The sequence below is a fragment of the Rosa chinensis genome, chromosome 4 (assembly GCF_002994745.2).
Source record: "Rosa chinensis cultivar Old Blush chromosome 4, RchiOBHm-V2, whole genome shotgun sequence".
Classification (NCBI taxonomy): domain Eukaryota; kingdom Viridiplantae; phylum Streptophyta; class Magnoliopsida; order Rosales; family Rosaceae; genus Rosa; species Rosa chinensis.
The window spans coordinates 57,739,601-57,762,265 of record NC_037091.1 but is presented as its reverse complement, the minus strand read 5'-3'; the positions used below and the strand labels follow the sequence as shown (position 1 = coordinate 57,762,265).

Genomic DNA, 22,665 nt, shown 5'->3' with positions numbered 1-22,665 from the left:
AAAATTTCCAGGTATTTTGTATTGATGGTTGAACCATCACGCATGTATAATTATGAGATTATATATTGATTTTTATTTGTGTTTGAAAATCGGGGCGTGACAACAACACCCCACTCACTCACAGAAACTCTCAATTACAACAATGGCCTCCACCTCTCTCTTCCATAAACAAAATTATACATAAGCTCCAAAACACAAAAAGCTTCGATCTTTCTAACAAAGAAGTAAGAACCAAGAACTTGAAAAGGGTGAAACGACAACATACCGAGTTCAGGGGCTTCAATTCAATCCAAAGTATGAAATGCCTAAATCCCAATCCCTATTGAGATTCTCAAAGTGGAAGTGATGCGAACGAGTTGAGCTCCATGGAAATATCTGAGTCATTGCTGGTCGACGATTCAGACAAAATTAAGGCCATTGAGGACGTCCAAGTGCCGGAATGGAAGGAGCAGCACCGTCATAGGACTGGTGGTCAGCGTCGTGTTGGGGTCCCTGTTCTGCAATATTACCCACAAGCTGAATCTGACGGTGGGGATCATCACGTCCTTGAATGTCGCGGCTAATTTGCTCGGTTTGAAGGGGTAATGATTTTAGATGTAAAGTTGGAGAGAGAGAGAGAGAGAGAGAGAGAGAGAGAGAGAGAGAGAGAGAGAGAGAGAGAGAGAGGAATGACTTAACGTCAAATTTGGACGGAGTTTGCGAAATCGGACACAGCTAACTGAAATTGAAAAACTCAGGGGTGGTTCTGATTAAATTGAGACCACATGGACTAACATGAAGTTACCCCTAAATCTCAAGGAGGTAAACTAAATTTAATATATATACACACACATTGTGTGAGAATTTTTTTGCCTCTATGTCTGACTGTGCCTTTTGTCTGAGACTCACAATCATCTTTTCTTTGAATGTGTATATACTTCTAGCATTTGGACTCACATTTTGTCTAAATGTGATGTGATTGAACTCTCCTCTCTTGGTATCATTTCATTCCTTGGACTGCTGCAAACTGAAAAAGTATTCTTTATCTATTGCAATCCAAAAGTTGGCTTTGCAAGCTAAGGTTTATGCTATTTGGCACAAGAGAAATAAGCACAAGTTTTGTCATGAAGGCCTTCCTCGTGCTGTTTTGTTCAAACCAATTATGGAGTCCATGCGATAATAAGAAAAGTTGTTTTGTTCAAAACAATTGTGGAGTCCATGCGATTATGCTTATTAGCTTGGAAGATCCCTCATTCTCTGTCTAACGGTTACATACTTTTAACTCAGCCAACGCCATAAAAGAATAGTTAAAATTTTGAACTACCCATAATACTTGAGATTAAGTAAAAGTTTACACATGTATAGAGGATATGTTATTAAATATTAGAAACAAAAATAAAAACCAACGTGAGTGTTGCAGTTGGTTGCAAAATATTGCAACTGCAATTTGCAAAAGAAAAGATTGAACCAATAATTGTACAAACAACAATGGATAAATTAAAAAAAAATTACAAATTATTTTATGTAAATAAGTAAATAGTCAATTGACTTATTGACACATGTGAGCGTATGTTAAAGGATTAGTTATTTAAAAACGGAGTAGAAAGGTCTCAAGTCAATCCTCTCTCATTTTAATGGTGTTGTCTAGGATGTCTAGTTGTTGGTTTGTTTTGTTCTAGTTTTTCTTTTCCTTGTTCCCTCGTTCAGTTTGTTGCTTTGTTAGCTTCTGTTTCCTTTTTCTGTATTTCTTCTTCTCTTTTTTTTTTTTTTGAACAAGTTGTTTTTTGTTATCTTGCCTGGCTTTGTTTGAAGCCTAATTTCTTCTATATATTCATTCTTTTTCCCCAAAAATCTTGAAACGTTCATGACTGATACACCATTCTCGTGTATTCTGTTGCATCGATTTGTCTGGACTTTCTAGTTTCTACATATTCTCGTCATATATGAGCACCTTCCTTTCTTTCTCTCCAGGCTAGCTAGGAGAGACGGATGTAATCTTGATGATGAAAACCACACTACTTGTATGTTCCTTCTTGTATGTTCTTCATCTGTTTCATCATCAGATTCATCTCTGATATCCAATGCTGTTTGTGGGATCTTCACTTTCGGAGACTCCATCTTCGACGCTGGAAACAATCACTTCAACAAGAACTGCACTGTTCAAGCAGATTTCCCACCGTATGGCTCAAGCTTCTTCCACTACCCAACTGGCAGGTTCACTAATGGCAGAACTGTTGCTGATTTCATCTGTAAGCTACCTACACCATATATAGTTCATATGATTAATGTATTTTTTAACAATTAGTTTATATATCTTTACGGACAATTGCCTTTACGGTCCTGTGTTTCCAATTCACAATTTTAAAGTCGTCTAAAAGAAATACAAAACTCAAAAATACATAGACAAAAATTATAATCGGATGAAAACATGGAGATTAAAAGAACAATTGTCACTAAAATGTTAATATAGCACCTTTTGGCATATGTGCAGCACAATTCATCGGCATTCCTCTCCAAAAACCATATTATGAGGTACAAATTGAAGCTATGACTGGAAGCCGGAAAGGTTATCCTTCCAATGGCCTTAACTTTGCTAGTGCCGGCAGTGGTGTTTTGCAAGGAACAAATAAAAATTTGGTAACAAATTAATGAGAATCATACCATATATTATTCAATTCTTAATTTCCAAAATCTCAGCCTAGCTCCTTGATTTTCATCATGTTACATGTACAGGGAGTCACCTCATTCCAAGAACAATTACAACAATTCCAGACACTAGTGGAGCAAAACCACATTGACAAAACTCTAGTTCAGAAATCCTTCTTCTTCTTCGAGTCTGGTTCCAACGACATCTTCAACTACTTTCTTCCATTAATTTGCTCCCCCAACACTAGACCCGGATGCCTATGTCCAAGCCATGCTAACGCAAGTCACAAAATTCATAGACCAAATCTACATGCTTGGCACTCGCCGAATTGCTTTGTTTTCACTAGGGCCTGTTGGCTGTGTTCCAGCCAGGGCACTCCTGCCAGGTGCACCCATTAATCGATGTTTTGGAAAGATGAACTTGATGGTTAAGAAGTACAACAAGGGACGTACTGGAATGTTTGGTCAATGATATGCCTATCAAGTACCCCGGGGTGGTGGGTGTTTATGGAGAAACCTATGACATTGTTCAGCGATTTCGAGCCATTCCTACACGTTACCGTAATCTTCTGTTACTTCTCTTACTTCTCTTACATATATAGTTCCAAATAGTCTTCTTCAGATAGCGATAATGACACTCTAATTGTAGTTTTCTGCACATCGCAAAATTTAGCTTAGAAACCTTAGCCTTTTGTTCTAGACAGCTACACATATTGTAAATGCTAATTACTCCAAGTGATTGTATAGATTTTTCGGACGTATCGAGCGCATGTTGCGGCGGAGGTACTATAGGAGGATTGCTGCAATGTGGGAAGGAGGGATACAAGACATGTGCAAACCCTAATGAGTTCTTATTCTGGGATTACTTCCATCCATCAGAGCATGCTTACAGGCTCATATCCAAGGCCTTGTGGGGTGGAAAGAAATATCGAATTAGACCACTTAATTTGAAGGCTCTAGCCAACATCACCCTCACTGGTGTTTGAGCAAGGCCCAAGTATGAATGATAAATTTCATGGTATACAGTGTTGATAAGCGAGTTAGCATATTTTGATTCAATTTTACAAACTATATCAGATGGATTTTTTTTTTTTTGGGGTTTAAATTACCAAGTCTGAATTATTTAGGGAGGTGTATTGTATTTGGATTTGTGTAGACTTTTTTTAAATGATAGACTTTTTGAAAAGTCCACAGACTCTTTAAAAAGTTGATAAACTGTTATTGATTTCTTAAAACCATTGATTTTAGCAACAGACTTTTATTGATTCATGAAAATCTATATACTTTATTATGAATGACTTCTATAGATTTCCTAGGATGTACAAAACAAAAAAAAAACAAAAACAAAAATAAAAAAATAAAACAAATGCAGCCCAAACACAAAACAAAATAAGAACTTGTTGTCTCTTCAATGTTCCAGTATCTTCTAATAGAAATTACTCAAATAAATGATTGTTAGTCTGTCTAGCGAGTTTGTTCTCATTCCTAATCTCCCAACAACATAAATATACAATATAGATCACTTGATGTTTATGGTTAATTATTCTCATCAATTTTGTTTTCGCCGATTAACATATATTGTAGCAATATTGGTCAATGTCTTGATCTATAATTAATCAATTTAAATTCAATTGTTCAACCTTTTTTTGAACCATAATATAAATTCAAATTAATGAGAATAATTAATTAATAAAATAAAATTTAATATGGTCCAAGGTCTTAGGTTAGACCACAATATTTGAGTTTTAGGGTTTCATAAATCATTTTTATTGCTATTAGGGTTCGAAGTATCACAATTGAAAAAAAAAAAAAAAATCACATTCAACAACTACAATGTTGATATCATAAAATGTTGATATCAAAAAGATTAGAGAAAAGACAAAAAATTAAGAGAGAGATGATAAAAGACAAACTTCTTCCGCGCGTAGAGAGAAGAACTTTGATAAACTTTTTTTTTGAAGAGGAAACTTTGATAGACTTTTTGAAATCTTTGGTCTGGAGGCTGGAAAATTATTGGAGTTTGGTATGTATAGTTAACACTACAAAGTCCATGATTATCCATGATTTTCTAATTCCATAAGTATGAATGATATTTTGAATACCTCTGTACTTTTATTCATTTTTAAAAGTCCTAATTGAATACTCCTAGATTTTGGTGGAATTCATGAAGTCTTTAAAAATCCTAATTGAATGCCTCAAGACTTTCATGGACTATTAAAAGTCTATATTGAATACACCCAGACTTTTAAATTCCATAGATTTCTTTAAAAGTTCCACTAATTCCATATACAATACACCCCCCTTAATGTAAATCTTCAAGCATTCTTCAATAAAGATTGGAGGATAATCAAAATAACTAACTAAAACACAATCATTTCCATCAAAACAATGTGTGTTATAACACATTTATTTTTCACCGCATCACCATGTTTTACACACATAAAGAAAAAAGGAATCGGAGACTCACGTGGTTCCCACATCTCATTGAGCATCCCAAGAGCACCTTCATAAGGGAAACTCGCTTGCAATGCTTTAAAGGATTCCGGTGAAGACAATGTGGTTTCGGATGGTGGAGCCATGGAGGTGGTGGTGATAACCAATCTTACCATACCTGTAACTTGATAAAGACATGTTACCAATCTAAGTACTAACTTTTGTACACCATATTTGGTTGGTCACTTGTCATTAACTCATTAAATTGAGCTGAAATTCACAAAGAGAAATGCTAAATAGAGGAGTAAACTCAATATTGGTGATAGGATGTGATACAGGTCAGACTTAAAGTGCTGGTTCCCTAGTCAAGTATTGTGCGGCCTGCACTGCATTGCGGTACGTAGTCCTAGTCCTATCCGTACACCTGTGATTCCATCATCTATCACAAAACACCTTCTTAAATTTGGGAGGCATTGCCTCATGGTGTGTGTCAAATCCCCCAACAACGATGTCTTTTAAGTAGTACCAGATAGCAAACATTCCAGTTGTCTACGATCTAACCAAGTGGTTTCAATGAAAATCTACACCAATTGAGGTATTATCAATTGTGCTAATTTCGATATATTTGAGCAGTAACACGGAACTTTAAGAGGAATAAAACTTGATTTGCTTGAAAACTTATCAATTTCTAGATTCTCAAATTTACCATCAAAAATCAAATCTTACAAGTTATTCATTAAAACAAATAAAACACTTGTATAACACATCATTTTATTTATTTATTTCGAACTTCAAATATTCAACCAACACTTTGTTGGAGAGAAATGTCTTATCCGCTGAATTAAATGAGACTTCGTTATATTGGTTTCTTAAATTTAAAATTTCTTCCTGATGAATTTGTTTTTGATATTTAAATTTTCTATGGACAGTTCATTATCTAGAACCCAAAATTAAACGTTAACATTGGAAGAAGTATCTCTTCTAAAGAAAAATCTCCTTGGACAGAGAATTGGATTTGACCTAAAGAGAATAGACAAATGGTCTGTTTTGCCCCCAAATTACCAGGAGCCATGACGATAAGTTTGGGCCAACCCCACGTTGAGTTGGGCCTCCAAAACAGAGTAAAAGACAATTAATTAACGACAAACTCAAACCTTCTAGTAAGTGAATGAGTCACACTGGCTAGCTGGAAAAGCCGGGAAGGTTTATCCGAGGAGGGTCCCACACGCATTCCCAGCGCAAGTTCGCATGACAAAGTGGGAAGACACATCCCCAGTTTGAAAACACATGCGCCAACTTCACCTTCGCCTCCTTTTCCCAACCCTTTCAACCCAACTTATTAAACGCGCATTTCATTTCTTTATGGTGATATATATTAAAATAATCTTAAGTATCACATACATATCACCCTATGTGTCGGGTTTTGTGTCATCACGAAAGGTCAAATGCTGATATATTAATATGTGCAATATTAATTTCGATATAAATAAATTAGTATGCCGAACTTACTTAACTTTAGAGACATTTTAAATATTGTCGAGAAAATTTATAAGATTAAAGTACAAAAAAGTTTTGATTTATTAAAAACTTGAATAAATGATAAAATACCAAACAAGAGAAACTAACTAACAGAGGTCCACACACAACTTCCATAGTACAAGCACACATGACTTTTCATTTCCTATTTTTTTTATTTTTTTTTTTATTTTCAATAATATCACACACATTCCCTCTTTCATTGACTCCCTCATTTCCCTATATATATCCACAAACCCACCCACCCAAAACTTCTTAAAACAACCAAACTGCTTCATCTCTATTCTCTGGGTCTCTACAATCCTCTCCATTTCACACTTCTTCTTCTTCTTCTTGATACTACTCTAATGGGGAACTACATCTCATGCACTCTAGCCACGCCTCTCATCAAGAGCACCAAGGCGGCGCGTGTGGTCTTTCCTACCGGCGAAGTAAGGCAGTTCCGTGAACCGATCAAGGCCGCAGAGCTCATGCTGGAGTCGCCGAACACGTTCCTAGCCAACTCCAGGTCTCTCCACATCGGCAGGCGATTCTCCGCCCTCGCCGCCGACGAGGAGCTCGAGTTCGGCAACGTCTACATCATGTTCCCGATGCGGCGGCTCAGCTCCATCGTCACCGCTGCCGACATGACCATCTTTTTCATCGCGGCCAACTCCGCTGCCAAGCGGATTTCCGGCGGGAAGGTCAGGATCTTGCCTGAGGCTCAAGCAGTCCAAAACGACGAGGAGGAGGAGAAAAGTCAAAGCGGTGACGGAGAAGGTCAAGGTCCGGCGAGGCTGAGCCTGGACGGAGTTGAGGGTTTGCAAGTGGCGGAGTTCCAGTATAGATTAGCTGCGTGTAGGTCAAGGAAGCCAATGTTGGAGACGATCAAAGAGGAGCTGATTTTCTCAAGATAGATTTTAATTTCTTGTTTTAATGGTGGGTCTTAAATTAATTATAGACCATGCCATTTGATGGTCTTATTAGTTTGTGTGATACAGTTACTCTAATTGATGATACTATCAAACTTTTAATTTTCTTCAAAATGGAGAGGTTGATTTGGTTTGTTTTCTGGTTACCAATTTGTTACCACTCTGAAAAATATTTATGAAAAATTGAGAAGGTTGAGCACATTACGCGCTTAATTATTATATGTTATGTTTGACCAGGTGAAAAAGTTATTGAATCCAGATTGGCATTAAGTAACTACCAAATTAACAACGCTAATCCCGCAGCTCATCACCCTTTACTTTCAAAAGAAAAGCTTTTTTTGTTTTTCAATAGTTATGCATCTAATCGATGGATCAGAGTATACTCGTGATTGAAATCGTTTTGTGAAAAAAAAAAGGGGTGCGAGTAATTAATTTAATGTCTCGTTTGATTCACGAAAAGGAAAGTGATTTCTCTGTCTTTCTCATGGGAAGAGAAATGAAATTTCTCAAAAACTTCTCAATTCGATGTTTGGTAATATTAGAAAAATTATCAGAAAAATTGTTAAAATGTTTGTAATTAATAAAATAAAATAATGTGTTGTGAGTAATAAATGCAAGGAAAGAACAAGATAAAGTGATTCTTTTATGCCTCGTTTGGTTCACGGAAATGAAAGTAATTCATTTATCTTTCCCATGGGAAGGGAAATGATATTTCCCAATAATTTTCCATTCCGATGTTTGATAACGTAGGAAAAGTTATTCGGAAAGTTGTTAAAAAATTTGTAAATAATGTAATAAAATAATATGTTGTGAGTAATAAATGCAAGGAAAGAATGAGTGAAAGTGATTACTTTGGGGTTTGGAATGAACAACTTTCCTTCTTATTTTCCCTCCATTCAAGAAATGATTTCTTTTCATTTTGCATCCCAAACGCAGGAAAAGAACAAGTTTCCTTTCATAATGCTTATTTTCCGTGAACCAAACATGGCCTTAGTGTTTGGAATGAACTATTTTCCCCTTATTTTCTCTTTCTTCAAGAAAGTATTTCATTTATTTTTGTATAATAAACGCAAGAAATGAACAAGTTTCCTTTCCTGATACTTACTTTATGAAAACCAAATGGGCCTAAAAGTAAGCAAAATAAAACTCTAATTACATTTTTTTGTTATGACTAGTAAAAACAGCGTGTTTACTAAAATTTATACATATTCAACTTGATTATATTATTCTTTTGAGGAGAATGATTAATGAGTAAAAATTTGAAGATTAAACATCGTTACATTCGAATCCTAGAGCTTCATCCAGAGACAGAAGAGCTTTCAATTAATATAGAGATTGACTACTTAAATCGCTTGCTAACTGCGCTAACATATGTGCCACCATATTCGCTGATCTTCTAACATGATGTACAGAGGCCAAGGATGCCTGTGTTAAACTATGTATGAGATCCTCAATTAAGAATCCCAAATCTGAATGATCCCACGAACGAGCAGATGTAGCTTGCACCAATTCCAAGCAGTCTGTTAACCAATCCTTTAGCTCTAGCTAATTGGACCCCATGATAACAAGCAAGTAATTCATCATGCTTAACAGATGAAACATTCTCTTGCGGATGTAAAAATCCAGCAATAAAAGTAGATCAGACTTAGAATCAAAGGCTGCATCAACATTGAGTTTTAATACCCCAACAGGTGGTTTCTTCCAACCAACCTGTAGGTGTTCGGAATGATTAACAGGCAGGTGTTTAGAATAATAATTGGCCATCTATTTTTTCAACCAACCTGTAGAAAAAGTCAACAAATGCACTGGTGATCTAGAAGAATTCTCCCACACGAGTTCATTCCTGATCTTCCATAGAGACCCACGAAGTATTTTATTCTTGTCTTCGTAGTGGATGCTTACTTAACTCGTGAAAGAATGAATCCACATTTAGGCGCATACATTTTCTAATTTTAATGTATAGTTGACTCTCAAGGCCGTTGACATCGAAACTAAGCAGTTGACATTGAAATTAAGCACAAATCATTCTACTACTGGAAGCAACTGCAGGACCTTCAACAAGAATTAATGAGGACGTAAAGAACCATACACTGAACACTGCTACCAGATCTATGCTTAAGCAGCTTTCTTCTGTTGCAATCCTTGAAGTAATGATTAAGTTGCAGTAAATATATAAGAAATAAATGAAAGTAACAACCGCATAAACCTGCAAACTTAAGGAAACTGCTTTTAGCAAACAGCTGCTAAAAGCTTTTGACTTGAAAATTTAACAGAATATTTTCATAACAAGTGATAGGGAGAAGGAAATATCCTCTTCTGCGGGAGTTGTCCCATATCTACATGGCTTTATTGTTACATACAAAAGAAGCATCAACAGAGATGTTTCTGATAAATTGCTAAACCTACTACTCAAGAGTGTATCAGACCTCCCGCGTATGGATCATTAAGCTACGTAAGTACAGATGGTTGTCAAGTACTTTTGACATATACACCATTGCATATTTACGCTCACATATCCATGACATCAAAAATTTCTCCATCTTCTTCATAACGGAGATCATCCATTATAAACCCATCAGTCACCAAGTTACTGCCACAACATTGAGCACACAGAAATATGAATAATGGTGATTTTTGAAAACATTTGTTTAATTTTGAGATTTTATTTGTAACCCACCTTAAACAGCAGATACGGAAACTCACAACCCTTTTCAGTTTTCTATTGTAGAAAAAGATATTGAATGACCATCTGGAAGCACAAAAGAGAAAACATCATTGAAAGAAAGATATGTCACTATAAGCATATGTGATGGATGATGGTGCATCATATTTCTTGCATGTGTGAATTTATTGAGCAGCCAAAAAGATAACTCACACAGCTCCTCTTTCCGGAAACGGATCAGCATCAGGATCAGGATTGTAACCATAAACTTCGCAATCTGCTAATCCAACAACCTGCATATCCAAATGTTACATAAAATTGCCTCCTCCAGCGACATGCAATCGCTTCTTTAAAAATATGCTCACCTCATCCAAAGCCTTGTACAAGGTATCCAGCAGGGAACTACCCTCATTGGTCTCTGTCCATTCCTGAATTAAATAATGCAAAAAACAAAAGAAAAGGCTCAAAAAGGTATTCAGCATATTAAACCTGTTGAACTAAATGCCACGACTTACAATAACGTAGCAAGACTCAGCACCAAGTCACCAATAGAACCAAAAGGGAGAAAGAAATGACACTCAACTCTCCGGTCTATGAATAAAGAACCACACACCATGCATTCACGAATTACCGTGTCACCAAAGAAAAGCAACAACTAACAAATGATTAATTGAGAATCAACCAATAGACTTTTGCTTAATAAATATCTGACTCACCAGTCAAATAAAGTGCACAATGAAAATGTAATAGCACTGACAGAAGCATCTATTTTGAACAAAGGATTACATACAAGAATTGCAAAGTAATTCATTAGCTGGACAAACGCACTACTCAAACAAAGAAGCATGATTTTCACTGAGCAATACCTTTGATGCTTCCACCATATAGGTATCAAAAATCTGCTTAAAACTGTCCCAGGTTTCCTCTGTGAAGAACTGGTGAGCATTGATGGCACTGGAAAACCACAAAAAAGTAGGCAATAACATAATATAGAGAAACCCAGTTTAAGACAATCCACGTAAAAGAATCAGACAACAAACACACTGCACAGTGGTAGGGTGCAGAGTCACAACAAATCAAGTAATCAACCACATAGATCATCAAAATTTGACTTGGGAAATGGAGAGATTTGAACTCTCAGCTCCTTTAGAGCGACAATTAACTGTCTGTCAAACCTCTTGACAACACTCCCAATGCAAACAGAAGAGGATTATAAAGTGGGTTGCCATGTCGCCCAAACAAGCTGACAATGGCATTACCCATAATCCTCTTTTAAGGCCTCCATGAAAGTATATGTTTATTACAGCATAGGATACAGGGGTACCTGAAGTCATAGTCCGGATACAAGTGATAGAGGGTCAAGACCAGGTAAATCAATGTCTTCCGGCTGAAATGAACATAGAATTACGGATTAAAACACATACAAGAAACAACCTGCAACTTTCAACATCTATCTAGTTAACATTGCAAACCTGGATCTGCTCAGAAGGAACTCAGCAGGTGAGGAAGAGTCGGTGTCAGAAGATTTTCCGATATAGTCAAGAATCTGAAAGTTCAACATAAAAAATAAAAACATAAGACAAATCTTCCACTTAAAGCAGAGAATGTGGTTGCTAAAATAAAGATTATAAAAGCATAAAATTCCTAATGAGCCTCGATAACTTTGGAAACAAAAATTGCACAAAATCATGGAACATGAAAAAACGATTTCGACGACAAAATGCACAAAGAAACTGAAAGCAGAGTCAAAAAGAGAGAACGAGCCAATTTCCCATATTATTTACTATCTATCTAAATCAAAATTAAACTGCAACATATAAGAATTGCTTGATCCAACATACAATTCATAATAGAAATGTATCCCAGTGTGTACGTGGAGCAAAAATTGAACAAAAACAATCATATATGCTGAATTTCACCTCATTCTCCAAACTCAGAGACAGTTTCTTATCCGATCCCGTGTGTTTACCTAGTAATCAAAACATAAAAGCAAACTTACACCTCTGCGAAACAATCCCAAAAACATTCTCTAAAGAAGTAAATAATCATATAATTTTGTACTTACAAGAGTAAGCTTCAAGACATCCCTTAATGGTTCTCTCTCCAAGATTTAAATGACTAAAGAAATCATTTAATCTGCAAATATAAATCCAAATCACAATCATAAAACCAAAAAAAAAAAAAAAAAAAATTAAATAAATAAATAAATAGTAACCAGAATTGAGCAGGCCCATGTATAAATATCTATAGTAAATTTTACCGCTCCAAGGGTGTGTATTCTAAGTACTTCATTGTAAGTCAATGCTGAACAGTAAAGGGGATCCTGATAGATACGCAATTATTTCAATCAGATTAACATAATTAACACAGATCTGTTCATATGCGAATCATAAACACAGAAAAAAAATGCATGATTAAGCACTAGAGGAAGGGATAATAAGCATTTACTGAGAATTGGAATTACAATTTTGCAAAAAAAAAAAAAAAAAAAAACGAAGCATTAAACGGAATTAACAAGAGGAAGATGAGGAAACTGGAGTACCTTGGTAGCGGATTTGCAGAATTTGAAAACAAGGGAGAAACCAATTTCGCAGATTTAGGGTTTCGTCGGAATTGGATCCAGAGGGTTCTGGAGTTCGAATATTCCAGTTGGGATTTGAATTTCGGTTGGTAGAGGATAAGGTCGGTAAGACTTTTTATCATCTTTGGCGGAATTATTGTATTGGGCTACGGGCCTTTATTGTATCTGGACCTGAGCATTCTGGCCTTTCGTTATTGCCCATACATTCTTGACCCAAAAGAATTTGATTGATTACATGATTTTTAATTTTTCTCATATATAGTTTCGGAGTACCCCTGGTGGTCTGGACCAATAGAATAGAGTTACTGCAGCGTATTATGTAGGGGATGAAAAAAATATATTAAAAATCACTGATCAACAGATAGTTCACATTAGTTAAGGTCACAATACACATAATTTCTCGACCAATTTGGAGCTTAACATAATCGAGTGACAGTCGGCAGTGAGATTTTAAAATATATATATATATATATATATATATATATGAAGAAGGAGAAAAAAAATTCAATAGTAACCAGAACTTCATTCAAGGGTGTAAATTTTCATTATATGAACTCTTTCCTAGCCCAAGCGTCACTCGATCCTGGTGTGCTCCGAACAAAGATGCGGAAATGACACAAAATTCAGTTTGTGCCTTTGTGGGCTAGGAACCTTGGCTCATGTTTGTCAATTTACGGGTTTTCTTTCCCGCAAGCTATTAAATGAATTACAGTCTGATTGTTGATTTTTCTTTTGAGCACGTAAGTTAGATATATGAACCACATTGTGCAGTGTCAGAATTTCAATGAAATATATTTTTTGTGAAGTATGCCGAATCAGTAGAAATATGTATTATAACACACACCTTTTAAGTAAATAACAATGAATAAGGAATAAGCTAGCTCACCATAGTAAAAAGTTAGCCAACCTAAAGTGAGAAGAGAGTATTTTCTCAAAAGTAAAAAAAAGATGATAAGAGAGAATAGATATGACCATGCCATATGTGCATGCATGGCATATTGATCCCTCTATTATCAAATTGGCCCGGGGAAAGGGAGCAAATATAAGTTAGACTCACAAATTGGGAAATGTAAGTGGCATAAATATCCTGGAAACTATGATCGAAACAATATCCAATATTCATTAAATTCATACCACAATCAAATTTATAAACTAATCAAATCCGGAAGAGCTTGGTTATGTGTAGGTGCAACATAAGGCATCAGATTAGAAGAGGATGCAAAAGGGTTTTTATAATCTGCAGTTGCAGCACTGGCATCATTGTAACCAGTACTCACCCAGCTGATCATATCGTCATCAGGAAACACCTCCCACTTGTCTGTGATTATAGTCTTGAACACCTTCTGCTTATTTTTCGTCGTCGTCTGCTGACCATGATCATCACCAAACATTAACAAATCATCACCACCGCTTTCTATCGCCACAATCTCCATGCAGTTGTTTTGGTTCTCCTTCCTCTTTTCCTTTCCCGCATCATCACTAACTTCGTGTATTATTCTTTCTAGGTCTATAATATCTTCCTCCGGGATGTGCTCCACTTTAGGGCACTCCGAAGAGCCAAGAGCACCCAAATCCCTGCAGAACTCAAGGTACATTTCGAGCTCCTCTCCTTGAATCGCCGCCTTCTGAACCACCTCGAGAGCTATTTGCGCCTCTTCTTTGCCCGGCGCCGCGTAAATCCTCATCAGAGTTCTAGCAATACCCTTGCAAATTCTGCTGTAGACGTCGAAGATCTCGGTCAAAATGCAGATCATGGCTTCGAAAACCAGATACACCTTTGCCGTGCCGGGGTTGGGCCTGATCTGTAGCAACATGTCCATCAATGCCTGCCATTTCCGAAGCTTCCCGAGCTCCTCCTTCAACGGAGGCTCCTCCTCCGGAGACTGAATGTCAAGACCGCCGGCTTGTAATCTCCCCAGCTGTTGCTGTTTCCTAAACGCCACAGCCGACGACGCCGTTTCATGCAGGAAAGCGGATCTGTGGTCCAAATAGGTAAAATACGCCCGCACGAAGGCGTTGTAGGCCCATGTCTTGCTCGCCTTGGAGTGGCCGTCCGTAAAGTTGGATAGATCAAACGGCAGCCGTCCGATCCTCTGCACGGCGGGGATCTTGCAGCAGAAGACGCCGTGCATGAGCATCAAACCCTTGAGCGCCACCACCCAGGACCTGGTCTTGTCCATTCTGGAAGAGACAGCCCACAATAATGGCTTTACGTACGTAGGAGAGGTGCGTACCCATTGGTAGACGCGGTGGAAATTCTTATAGTCGACGTGAGCCTCGTCGTGGCTGGTGGACTTGATGATGATGGATTCTAGGTCGGGGTTGCGGAAAGAAGTCCGGCGGGAAATGCTGGCGGCCCAGATGCTGTTACGGTCCTTGACAAGCCCGGCAGCTTTTTTCCAGAGTTTCATTTCCTCCGGTGCCCCCCCTAGAGGCGTAGGTATTCTAAGGTGACCAGCAAATTTCTCAATGGATTCCCCTTTCCCTATTTTACTAGGCCTCCTTCTCTCTCCGTTTCTGCTGCTCTTTCCCTCCTTACATTTTTATTTTTTATTTTAGTTTTTCCATTTTCGCATTTGGACAACCAAGAGTGGTACTGTTTTGTTATTTCTGGACGTGCATTATTTAGTAAGCGAGTGAGTTGCAAATCTTGACCGTAATAATTGGTTTCTCTAAAAACAGAAAAGGAGTCATTACAGACCGGGGACTGAGAAACGTCTAGAAAATCTGATACTGATGTTATGTTACGTTTAGGACGTTTTCAAGGCTTTATTTGCGGACGCGGACGCGACAGTGCGACACACGGGACAGGGACGACGTTGACTCTATTATGACTTCCAGCCCAAAAGCTAGCTCAATCAAATTGGGCTTTCTTAGGAAATAGATTGGACTTGTTTGTGACCCAAAAGTTGAACCAAAGCCCGACAAAAGAAACAACCCCCCAAAGCAAAGCAAAGATTTGTTTTTTTTTTTTTGGGTCAAAAAAGTAAGAAAATTAGCTCTGTCAATTGAAAAGAAAAACGGATTGATGATAAAATGAGTTGAGGATCATCTGTTATCAGGCTAGTTAGCTGCTACACTTTTAATTAATTATTCCCAATGTAGTAGACAACTGTTATAGTTAGATTTTGTGCAACAATTAAGACCAAATGTAGTTTATTAATGGCTAAAAGACGGAAAAAAAAAAAACAAACAAACAAACAACAGTGTTTCTAAAAATGTAAGTCTTTTCCTATCGAGTTACTATGAAATGTCATTTTCCTTTTTTAACTGAATATATAGTTTACAACTCAAAAGGAAGATCGAATAACTAGAGCTAGACAGCAAAATCTTCCAATTGTCAGCTACAGGATCATATTGCTTTATCGTTACTGTGAAATTTTTTTACAGAACACAAAGTGCTGATGACATGACTTGTGTAGAGGTACTTGTGCAATATCTGCAAGACTGCAACAGCATGTATGCATTTCCTTTGGTCCTTCGAGTTTAATTAGAACCAAATTCTATTGCATTTGCATCGATATATGAACAAATTAATCAAAATAAAGTGTCTAAAGGGAGCTCTTCTATCTCGTGCTTTCCGCTCGCCTCTGCTTCTGTTCTTTACTCCTTTCTCAGTGTGAATGTGTTGGTGCGAGTCTTTATAAGCTTTTGCAACAGTCGCCCCAGCAGCTCAGCTGCTCATGTACATGACACATTTTCTACCTGCAAAACCCTAAAAAGCATAAAGCGGGAGATTGTTACATTTTTAACCTAGCTAGCTATCTCTCTGATATCTATATCTGTTCCTTAATCAAAGCAACAAAGTGAAAACAAAAGCTTGTCTCTTTCTCTTTTTGTGAATTGAATCTGTGAGAGAGAGAGAGTGAAAAAAGCGAAAGAGAAAGAGAGAGCAATGAGGGGCCCCAAATAAAGTAAAGAAAAGGGTTCGTAGAAATGAATAAAGTAGTAGCAGGAGGGAGGAAATCCAAAGGAAAAAAGACGAAAATGGTGGGAATCTTTCTTCATGATCTTCTTCCACTGACCACTGTGCAAACCATCCCATACCGCCACCTCTCTTTCTCTGTCTCTCGGCCTCTCCCTACTACTAGTACTATCCCTACTAGCTTAGGCTTGGGCTGCTACTCCTTTTTATGGTCTCACCTCAGCAGCTTTGTCTTTTCATCAATCTTTTCCTACCTACTAGATCTCTCACTCCAGAAGAGAACAAATTTGCTCAGAATCAGCTAGCATGTGTTCAACAACATGAACAATAATAATAACATATCTATGGGATTTTCATGTGGAAGTCATTATTATGTAAGTTCGCTTTCCCTCTCCCTCTCTCTTAGTCTTGCTCTCATTCCAAAGATTTCCATACACTAGTTGCACAACTTTATCATTATATAGAGTACTTCATTTTCCTTAGGATGGAGAAGAACCTGAAGTTCCTCTGATAAATGAAACAAAGAGGTGTGCTGCTATGGATGTTCAAGTTCATAATGAGCTTCATGAAGGTGAAGTAGAACTAATCGACTTTGAATTCTGGCCCATTGAACATCCTTCAGAGCCGCCCGATGAGGATCACCCTCTGAAATGCCCAATGCCGGACTCTTCTGTCATCAATGTAAGCATCTCTGTGTTTAGTTCTCTCAGTTTCTTTTTGTTGTGCGTTTAACATTTGGTGGTAGTGATGTTTGTTTTTACATCTGCAGATTGATATAGTCTCATGTAAAATAAATTTACAGGATGGAGGAACAGGAAGGGTTTCTGAGAGCAACTATAACAGCTCAATGCCGCGTAAGAGAACAGAAGTTTCTTCTGCTGCTTTTATGGATGAGATGGTAGATCAGCCTCCTGTTCCGGTTCGAGCAGTGCGGAAGAGGCATCACACTCTCACCCGCGGCGGGGGTGACCATATCATATCCCCTCTGAGGAGAATGCCGCCCCATCCGCCTCGCCCTCTACCGGCTCAGAGCATCACCGTCTTTCAAATGCTTCAGCAGCTGGACAAGTCTTGATCGAAAATGGCTCACGTCACTTGTCTAGCTCTTTTCAAGTGTGTTATTGATTATCGAGTGAGACGAGGAAAATGGTCAATTACATATATTGTAGCTGGTATAGAAAGATGCAGGACGAACTCTTCTGTAATTTCATTGCCTATTTCAGCTTCTGTTTCTAAATATTGAGCTTTGTGTTTTTTACGAACGAAACCATCAATCAAATTGAGGGAGAAAAAGAAGAAGACGAAGCGTGTTTAACTAAAGCATGTTTATCTACCAAATCAGCGGAAAAACAAGAACCATGTTCCACAGAATGTGTATGGAATCCTTCTTCTTTTCTCTATCTTCTCTCGTCTCATTTTCACATTCCCCACACATTTCACGTGGAGAAGAAGAATTGTAATTTGATTTCATCCCCTATTAGTACAATTTCGATAGTTGAGTCCCAATTTCTAAATGCACTTTCATTCATAAAGTGAAATACATAGAGCAACTGACATGCCGAGTATCAACGAAGTTAATTGCATCGCTGTGCTTTTCAATGATGAATTGCCATTGTTATTCATTTCTGCAAGCACTCCAGCAACCGCAATGTATATAAATCCACCAGCTGTAAAACCCTGCAATTTGGTAGAAGCGAAATTTCATTGAGATTTTGACAGGCAAGTATGAACTAATTCAACCAACAAGTCAGGCTATTTTCACCTCCATCAAAGATGACTGTCCCGGATCTTGTCCAACAAGCAGAGCCTGCACCAAAAGCGACTGAGAAGGTCATTTCAATCACTGAAGATACAAATTGAAAAGGAAAACCTAGTATAGACTATAACCTACCATTGCAGTTCCAACGAGGGCCACAAGTGCTGAGAGGAAATTGAAAAAGAGAGCTTTAGATACACTGAAACCAGACCTCACCAGAATACCAAAATCACCAACCTGAAACAGAGTAAGGTGATAAATTATGAACACTGCATGTATTGATAAGAGATTCATACTTGAATATATAGTATTAACCACATTAAATGAACAAAAGGGAAAACTCAAACCTCTTGAGGAATCTCATGCGCAAGCAAGAATAGAGTTCTAGACCACCCACCAACAGTACCATGAAGCAGGAAAGCACTTCCTAAAGCCATCCCATCTGTGAAATTGTGCTGCAGTGGAAAGACAACGCTTTTTATTACAATAATAACCCTGTATCATGAACCACAGTTTTTGTTTGAATAAGTACAAGATTGACTGTAAATAAGAACCACATACAACACCGTCAGAGAAGAGATTGAGATAACCAAACACAAGATTGTTGGGTGATCGTGTAGGTTCTACATCTAACGATTTAGTATCATGACTCGAGTCTTCTGCAGCATGAACATCTTGTTTATTATCCCTATCACCTGTGGCAGTGTTTCTCTGCAAGATTGGCCAGATGGCACTGTCAATACTTCAAACACAATAAAACTTCATTACCAAGGGTAATTTTTCTTCAACTAAATGGGAAACATGAAAATTGTCATTAGCAGACAGCTATCCTTAACCTTTTAACATTGATATAGACATGAAAGTAATTTATAAGCTAACCAATAGCAGTTCTATATCTGACATAAAATCAAGGTGCAACACAACCTTGCTGAAGTTTGAATATAAATCAAGATGCTGACTAAGCTGCTTACCTTACGCAATTGAGAATCAAGATGAGAATTTTCCTTCAAAGAATCATTTAAAACTTCACTTTCCACTTTTCCTTCAGATGACACATTTGGCTTCCGTCCATCTTTTCCAGTGGAAGATTCTGATGTCAAGTCATCATGAGAATCGTTGTCATCCATCAATTTCTTGCTGTGATGGTGGTGATGATGACCATGACCCAATGCATTAGTTCCTCCAGAGTGTTCCTCAACATACCTCACCATCTTTTCTACCAGAAGAAACAATACAATTCCCGCTGCAACAACCATTATATAGTTATACGAATGCAACTAAAATCCAACAAGACAACATGAAAAATGTATATTAATACTAACCCAGGACAGCAATTCCTACAGAAAGATCTTCCAAAGAATGTGCATGTGAATGCTCATGTTCACTATGATCGTGATGATCATGGCCTACATGGTCGTCATGTGAGTGCCCTCCACCTGCAATAAATTGGATTCTGACTCACTTATAAGAAATGCAAACATGAACAGCTACACCCTATATGTATAATGCATGTAGAGATGAACTAAAAGCTGCAAATCAATGCAAGCATTATAATTGAATGTCTAACTAATGTCCTACCAAAAGCATGTGGTAATTGATGAAGGAAAGCATCCCCTAACATAGCTCCAGCCTGCAAATGAAATTCAAATAACGGTTCAAGAAACAATACACTAGAAATGTTTTTCAAATCCTCTGACTAATGAGAACCATTAACTGCATGCTCTTTGAGATATGATAATTATCATTGGCAAATAATATTCCGATCAAAGACACTATTTGTTCAAAAGTAAACAAAAGAAATTTTTTATATTATGATACATCCAACACAATTGAACAAGTATACGTTGCTTAGTTCAGAAAGGCATTCAAAATTTAAGAACAATATAGGACAAAAGATCCTGTTGTTTGGTAACTGACAGAAATGGTGAAATGTCGGAGCTCAAATCTAACACATGCTCATGCAAAACTTTTCAAATATGGATTTGACTATGTCAGGATAGATTAATGATAGTAAATCTAACAGTTCAGTAATCAATCCATCTTAAGTCAAAACATGTATATTACTGAATTACTGAGGCTTGAACCCTGGCATTAGGAATCTGGGAGCCATATTAAGGTCAACACCACTAAGCCACTGCAACTTAGATGCCAAAATGGCATTTTTTCCTAAGATGTTCTGGATCCCTGAGATCCACTCAGGATAGCAAGGCTATGGAAGTTGAACAGAGCCTACCCAACCCCACAATTTCCAAGTTTCTGGGGTAAAAACAGTACAAATTCCCAGCCTGTTCCACATACTACAGAAGTCAACATCAGCTACCTTAGAAACCCACCATGCCAGGGGCTGAGTTAACATTCAACCCCAAGTAAAATATTGTAAAAACTTCCAAAAGCCATCCAAATTCGTATTTTAGTTGCTTTAATACGAGGAAATGTAGTAGGCAATGTTTAGCAAATTGGAGACATATTTCACAAAGCCAAATTTCAGCTTCAATAGTCAACAGGAAAGTCTTACAGCATAAAAGGATAGTGTTGACATAGAAAGTACTGCACTGAACTAGCAGTTTAGATTCACCATATTAGCAATGGCAAAGAAAACAAAGGGAGAGCTGGTGATTAATTGATAACACATGGTAGTGAAGCGATGTAAACCACATAAAATTTACAATTACAAAGAAGCATTAGAAGTTAAATGTAAATGAGCAATAATAAGGAATCTGACCCCAAATAAAGCCAACGAATCAACAACTGCCTTGGATGGTTTCCCCTGCACTGCAATAATGCAATACAGTCAGTCCCTGAATATTGCTGACTAGAGCAAGTTTATCACTTAATTGAGAAAAAAGTCATTGCCAATGTCAAGTAAGGATCTGTACATTTGCAATGAAGTGACTTACCGAATATTACTGGCAAGATAATCAGGCAAATGAGGGAAGCCATGCTGACCAAAAACGAGCATCCCAATGAATGAATCCAAAGACCTATAAATAATTAAATATAACCAATAAAAGAGGAACAAGGTTACATGGAGTCAGGGACACATTTCAGATGAGTATTATAACTTGACACAAAAAGGTAATACGAATAGATAGGAACTAAGAACTTAGAACTGTGACCAGGGTGAAGCAGAGTTGAAAAAGAGTGAAGTCTGTATTTAACAAATATAGAGATCAAAACACCAACCGAGGGGGACATCTCATTGCTTTACGCTTGTGATACTGTGTTCCATGTTACATATCGAAACTTTAAAATGAGGTGCTTCAGTTCATATGCTGATTTATTTACCCAATCCTATCAATTTCTTTACCTAACTGACAAAGCTTGTTACTGATATCTCAGATTGTCTATAGTGAAGCACATTCCCAAATTCTATCAATTCGTACACCAGAATGACAACGTCATCAAAATCTAATAATTGCAAAAAATCCCAGAACTTGTTTGGCAACCACACAAAAAAGGGCACAAACAATTCATTGCTTCATACAGTACACATATGTCAGCAAACCCAAAATCGAAAACCTTTACAAGTCAACAGTAGATACAAACTCATCCCAACATAATCATCAGAAGATTGCAAAAACACATACCAGTCACCGAGAGCTGCAAAGCACCAAAATGCTCATGGTCATGTTGAAACCCAAATCCATACAACTTCATATCCTCCTCCTCCGCCAATTCCTCCGGAAGAAGCTTCGACCCCACCAAGCTCTGGCCTTGGTGACCATGGCCATGATGGTCATGGTCATCATGGCCATGATTACAGTGGTGGGTGTGAACATGAGCCTCCCCAGATGCACAAACCAAGCTCAGATCCAAACACAGCCCAAGAACCAAAGCAGCAACAACAGACAACATACGTCTCTTACGCAACTCCATGTCCAGACACAAGCCCAACCGCTCGTTAAAGTCTTAAGGAGCTGTTTGGGTGAAAGAGAAACAGTAGACTTTAACTACTAAGAACGGTTCTTGCAGACGCCTTCAATGGTGATAACGCAAACGATTAAAAAGAAAAGCACTATTATTCCGATTATGATACCGAAGGTCACCACATCCATCCCCTCTTCTTTTTTCTTTTTTTCTTTTTCTTTCTTTCTTTTTTTAGCCGAACAATCTAATGACAGACCAGATCCCGTTCTTTCTCTCCCAACTGATTACACTCCACTCTGCTATTACTAGATTGTCCCCTAGTTAACAATAAATTTCACATCTTTGTTGCAATGTCAGTGCCTCTCTATA

General features: G+C 37.5%; 6 protein-coding genes across 7 annotated transcripts; 3 read left to right on the top strand and 3 right to left on the bottom strand.

Annotated features, from left to right (window-relative positions):
* Window positions 1–365: 365 nt before the first annotated feature.
* On the top strand, window positions 366–3,691 carry LOC112200324 (GDSL esterase/lipase 6-like). Its single transcript, XM_024341349.2, is given in 7 exon segments — window positions 366–528; window positions 2,043–2,228; window positions 2,471–2,616; window positions 2,713–2,853; window positions 2,855–3,076; window positions 3,078–3,186; window positions 3,373–3,691. Coding segments are annotated over 7 exon segments (1,206 nt in total). The 3' UTR covers window positions 3,612–3,691.
* A 3,250-nt stretch (window positions 3,692–6,941) lies between these two features.
* LOC112199640 lies at window positions 6,942–7,490 on the top strand. The gene has a single exon (XM_024340621.1). The coding sequence runs from the start codon at window positions 6,942–6,944 to the stop codon at window positions 7,488–7,490; it is 549 nt and encodes a 182-aa protein (XP_024196389.1).
* A 2,229-nt stretch (window positions 7,491–9,719) lies between these two features.
* On the bottom strand, window positions 9,720–12,850 carry LOC112198442 (repressor of RNA polymerase III transcription MAF1 homolog). Its single transcript, XM_024339566.2, has 11 exons — window positions 12,710–12,850; window positions 12,428–12,490; window positions 12,233–12,303; window positions 12,087–12,136; window positions 11,640–11,713; window positions 11,492–11,554; window positions 11,034–11,121; window positions 10,533–10,595; window positions 10,381–10,460; window positions 10,183–10,254; window positions 9,720–10,095 (listed from the first exon to the last, which is right to left on the bottom strand). The coding sequence occupies exons 2-11, from the start codon at window positions 12,457–12,459 to the stop codon at window positions 10,014–10,016; spliced, it is 675 nt and encodes a 224-aa protein (XP_024195334.1). The 5' UTR covers window positions 12,460–12,490; window positions 12,710–12,850; the 3' UTR covers window positions 9,720–10,013.
* Window positions 12,851–13,808: 958 nt separating this feature from the next.
* Window positions 13,809–15,314, bottom strand: LOC112198440 (putative clathrin assembly protein At1g25240). The gene has a single exon (XM_024339564.2). The coding sequence runs from the start codon at window positions 15,157–15,159 to the stop codon at window positions 13,894–13,896; it is 1,266 nt and encodes a 421-aa protein (XP_024195332.1). The 5' UTR covers window positions 15,160–15,314; the 3' UTR covers window positions 13,809–13,893.
* A 1,445-nt stretch (window positions 15,315–16,759) lies between these two features.
* On the top strand, window positions 16,760–17,993 carry LOC112198443. Of its 2 annotated transcripts, none has more exons than XM_024339568.2 (3): window positions 16,760–17,047; window positions 17,157–17,354; window positions 17,476–17,993. In XM_024339568.2, exons 1-3 carry the CDS (start codon window positions 16,994–16,996, stop codon window positions 17,746–17,748), a joined length of 525 nt encoding a protein of 174 aa, XP_024195336.1. In that variant the 5' UTR covers window positions 16,760–16,993; the 3' UTR covers window positions 17,749–17,993. The 2 variants fall into 2 exon arrangements, with proteins under 2 accessions (XP_024195336.1, XP_024195335.1); XM_024339567.2 differs by having other exon boundaries at window positions 17,443–17,993.
* A 41-nt stretch (window positions 17,994–18,034) lies between these two features.
* LOC112198439 (IAA-alanine resistance protein 1) lies at window positions 18,035–22,633 on the bottom strand. The gene is made up of 11 exons (XM_024339563.2): window positions 22,017–22,633; window positions 21,327–21,410; window positions 21,152–21,201; window positions 20,008–20,059; window positions 19,752–19,865; window positions 19,401–19,672; window positions 18,991–19,140; window positions 18,777–18,884; window positions 18,565–18,666; window positions 18,436–18,480; window positions 18,035–18,350 (listed from the first exon to the last, which is right to left on the bottom strand). The coding sequence occupies exons 1-11, from the start codon at window positions 22,303–22,305 to the stop codon at window positions 18,195–18,197; spliced, it is 1,422 nt and encodes a 473-aa protein (XP_024195331.1). The 5' UTR covers window positions 22,306–22,633; the 3' UTR covers window positions 18,035–18,194.
* Window positions 22,634–22,665: the final 32 nt, after the last annotated feature.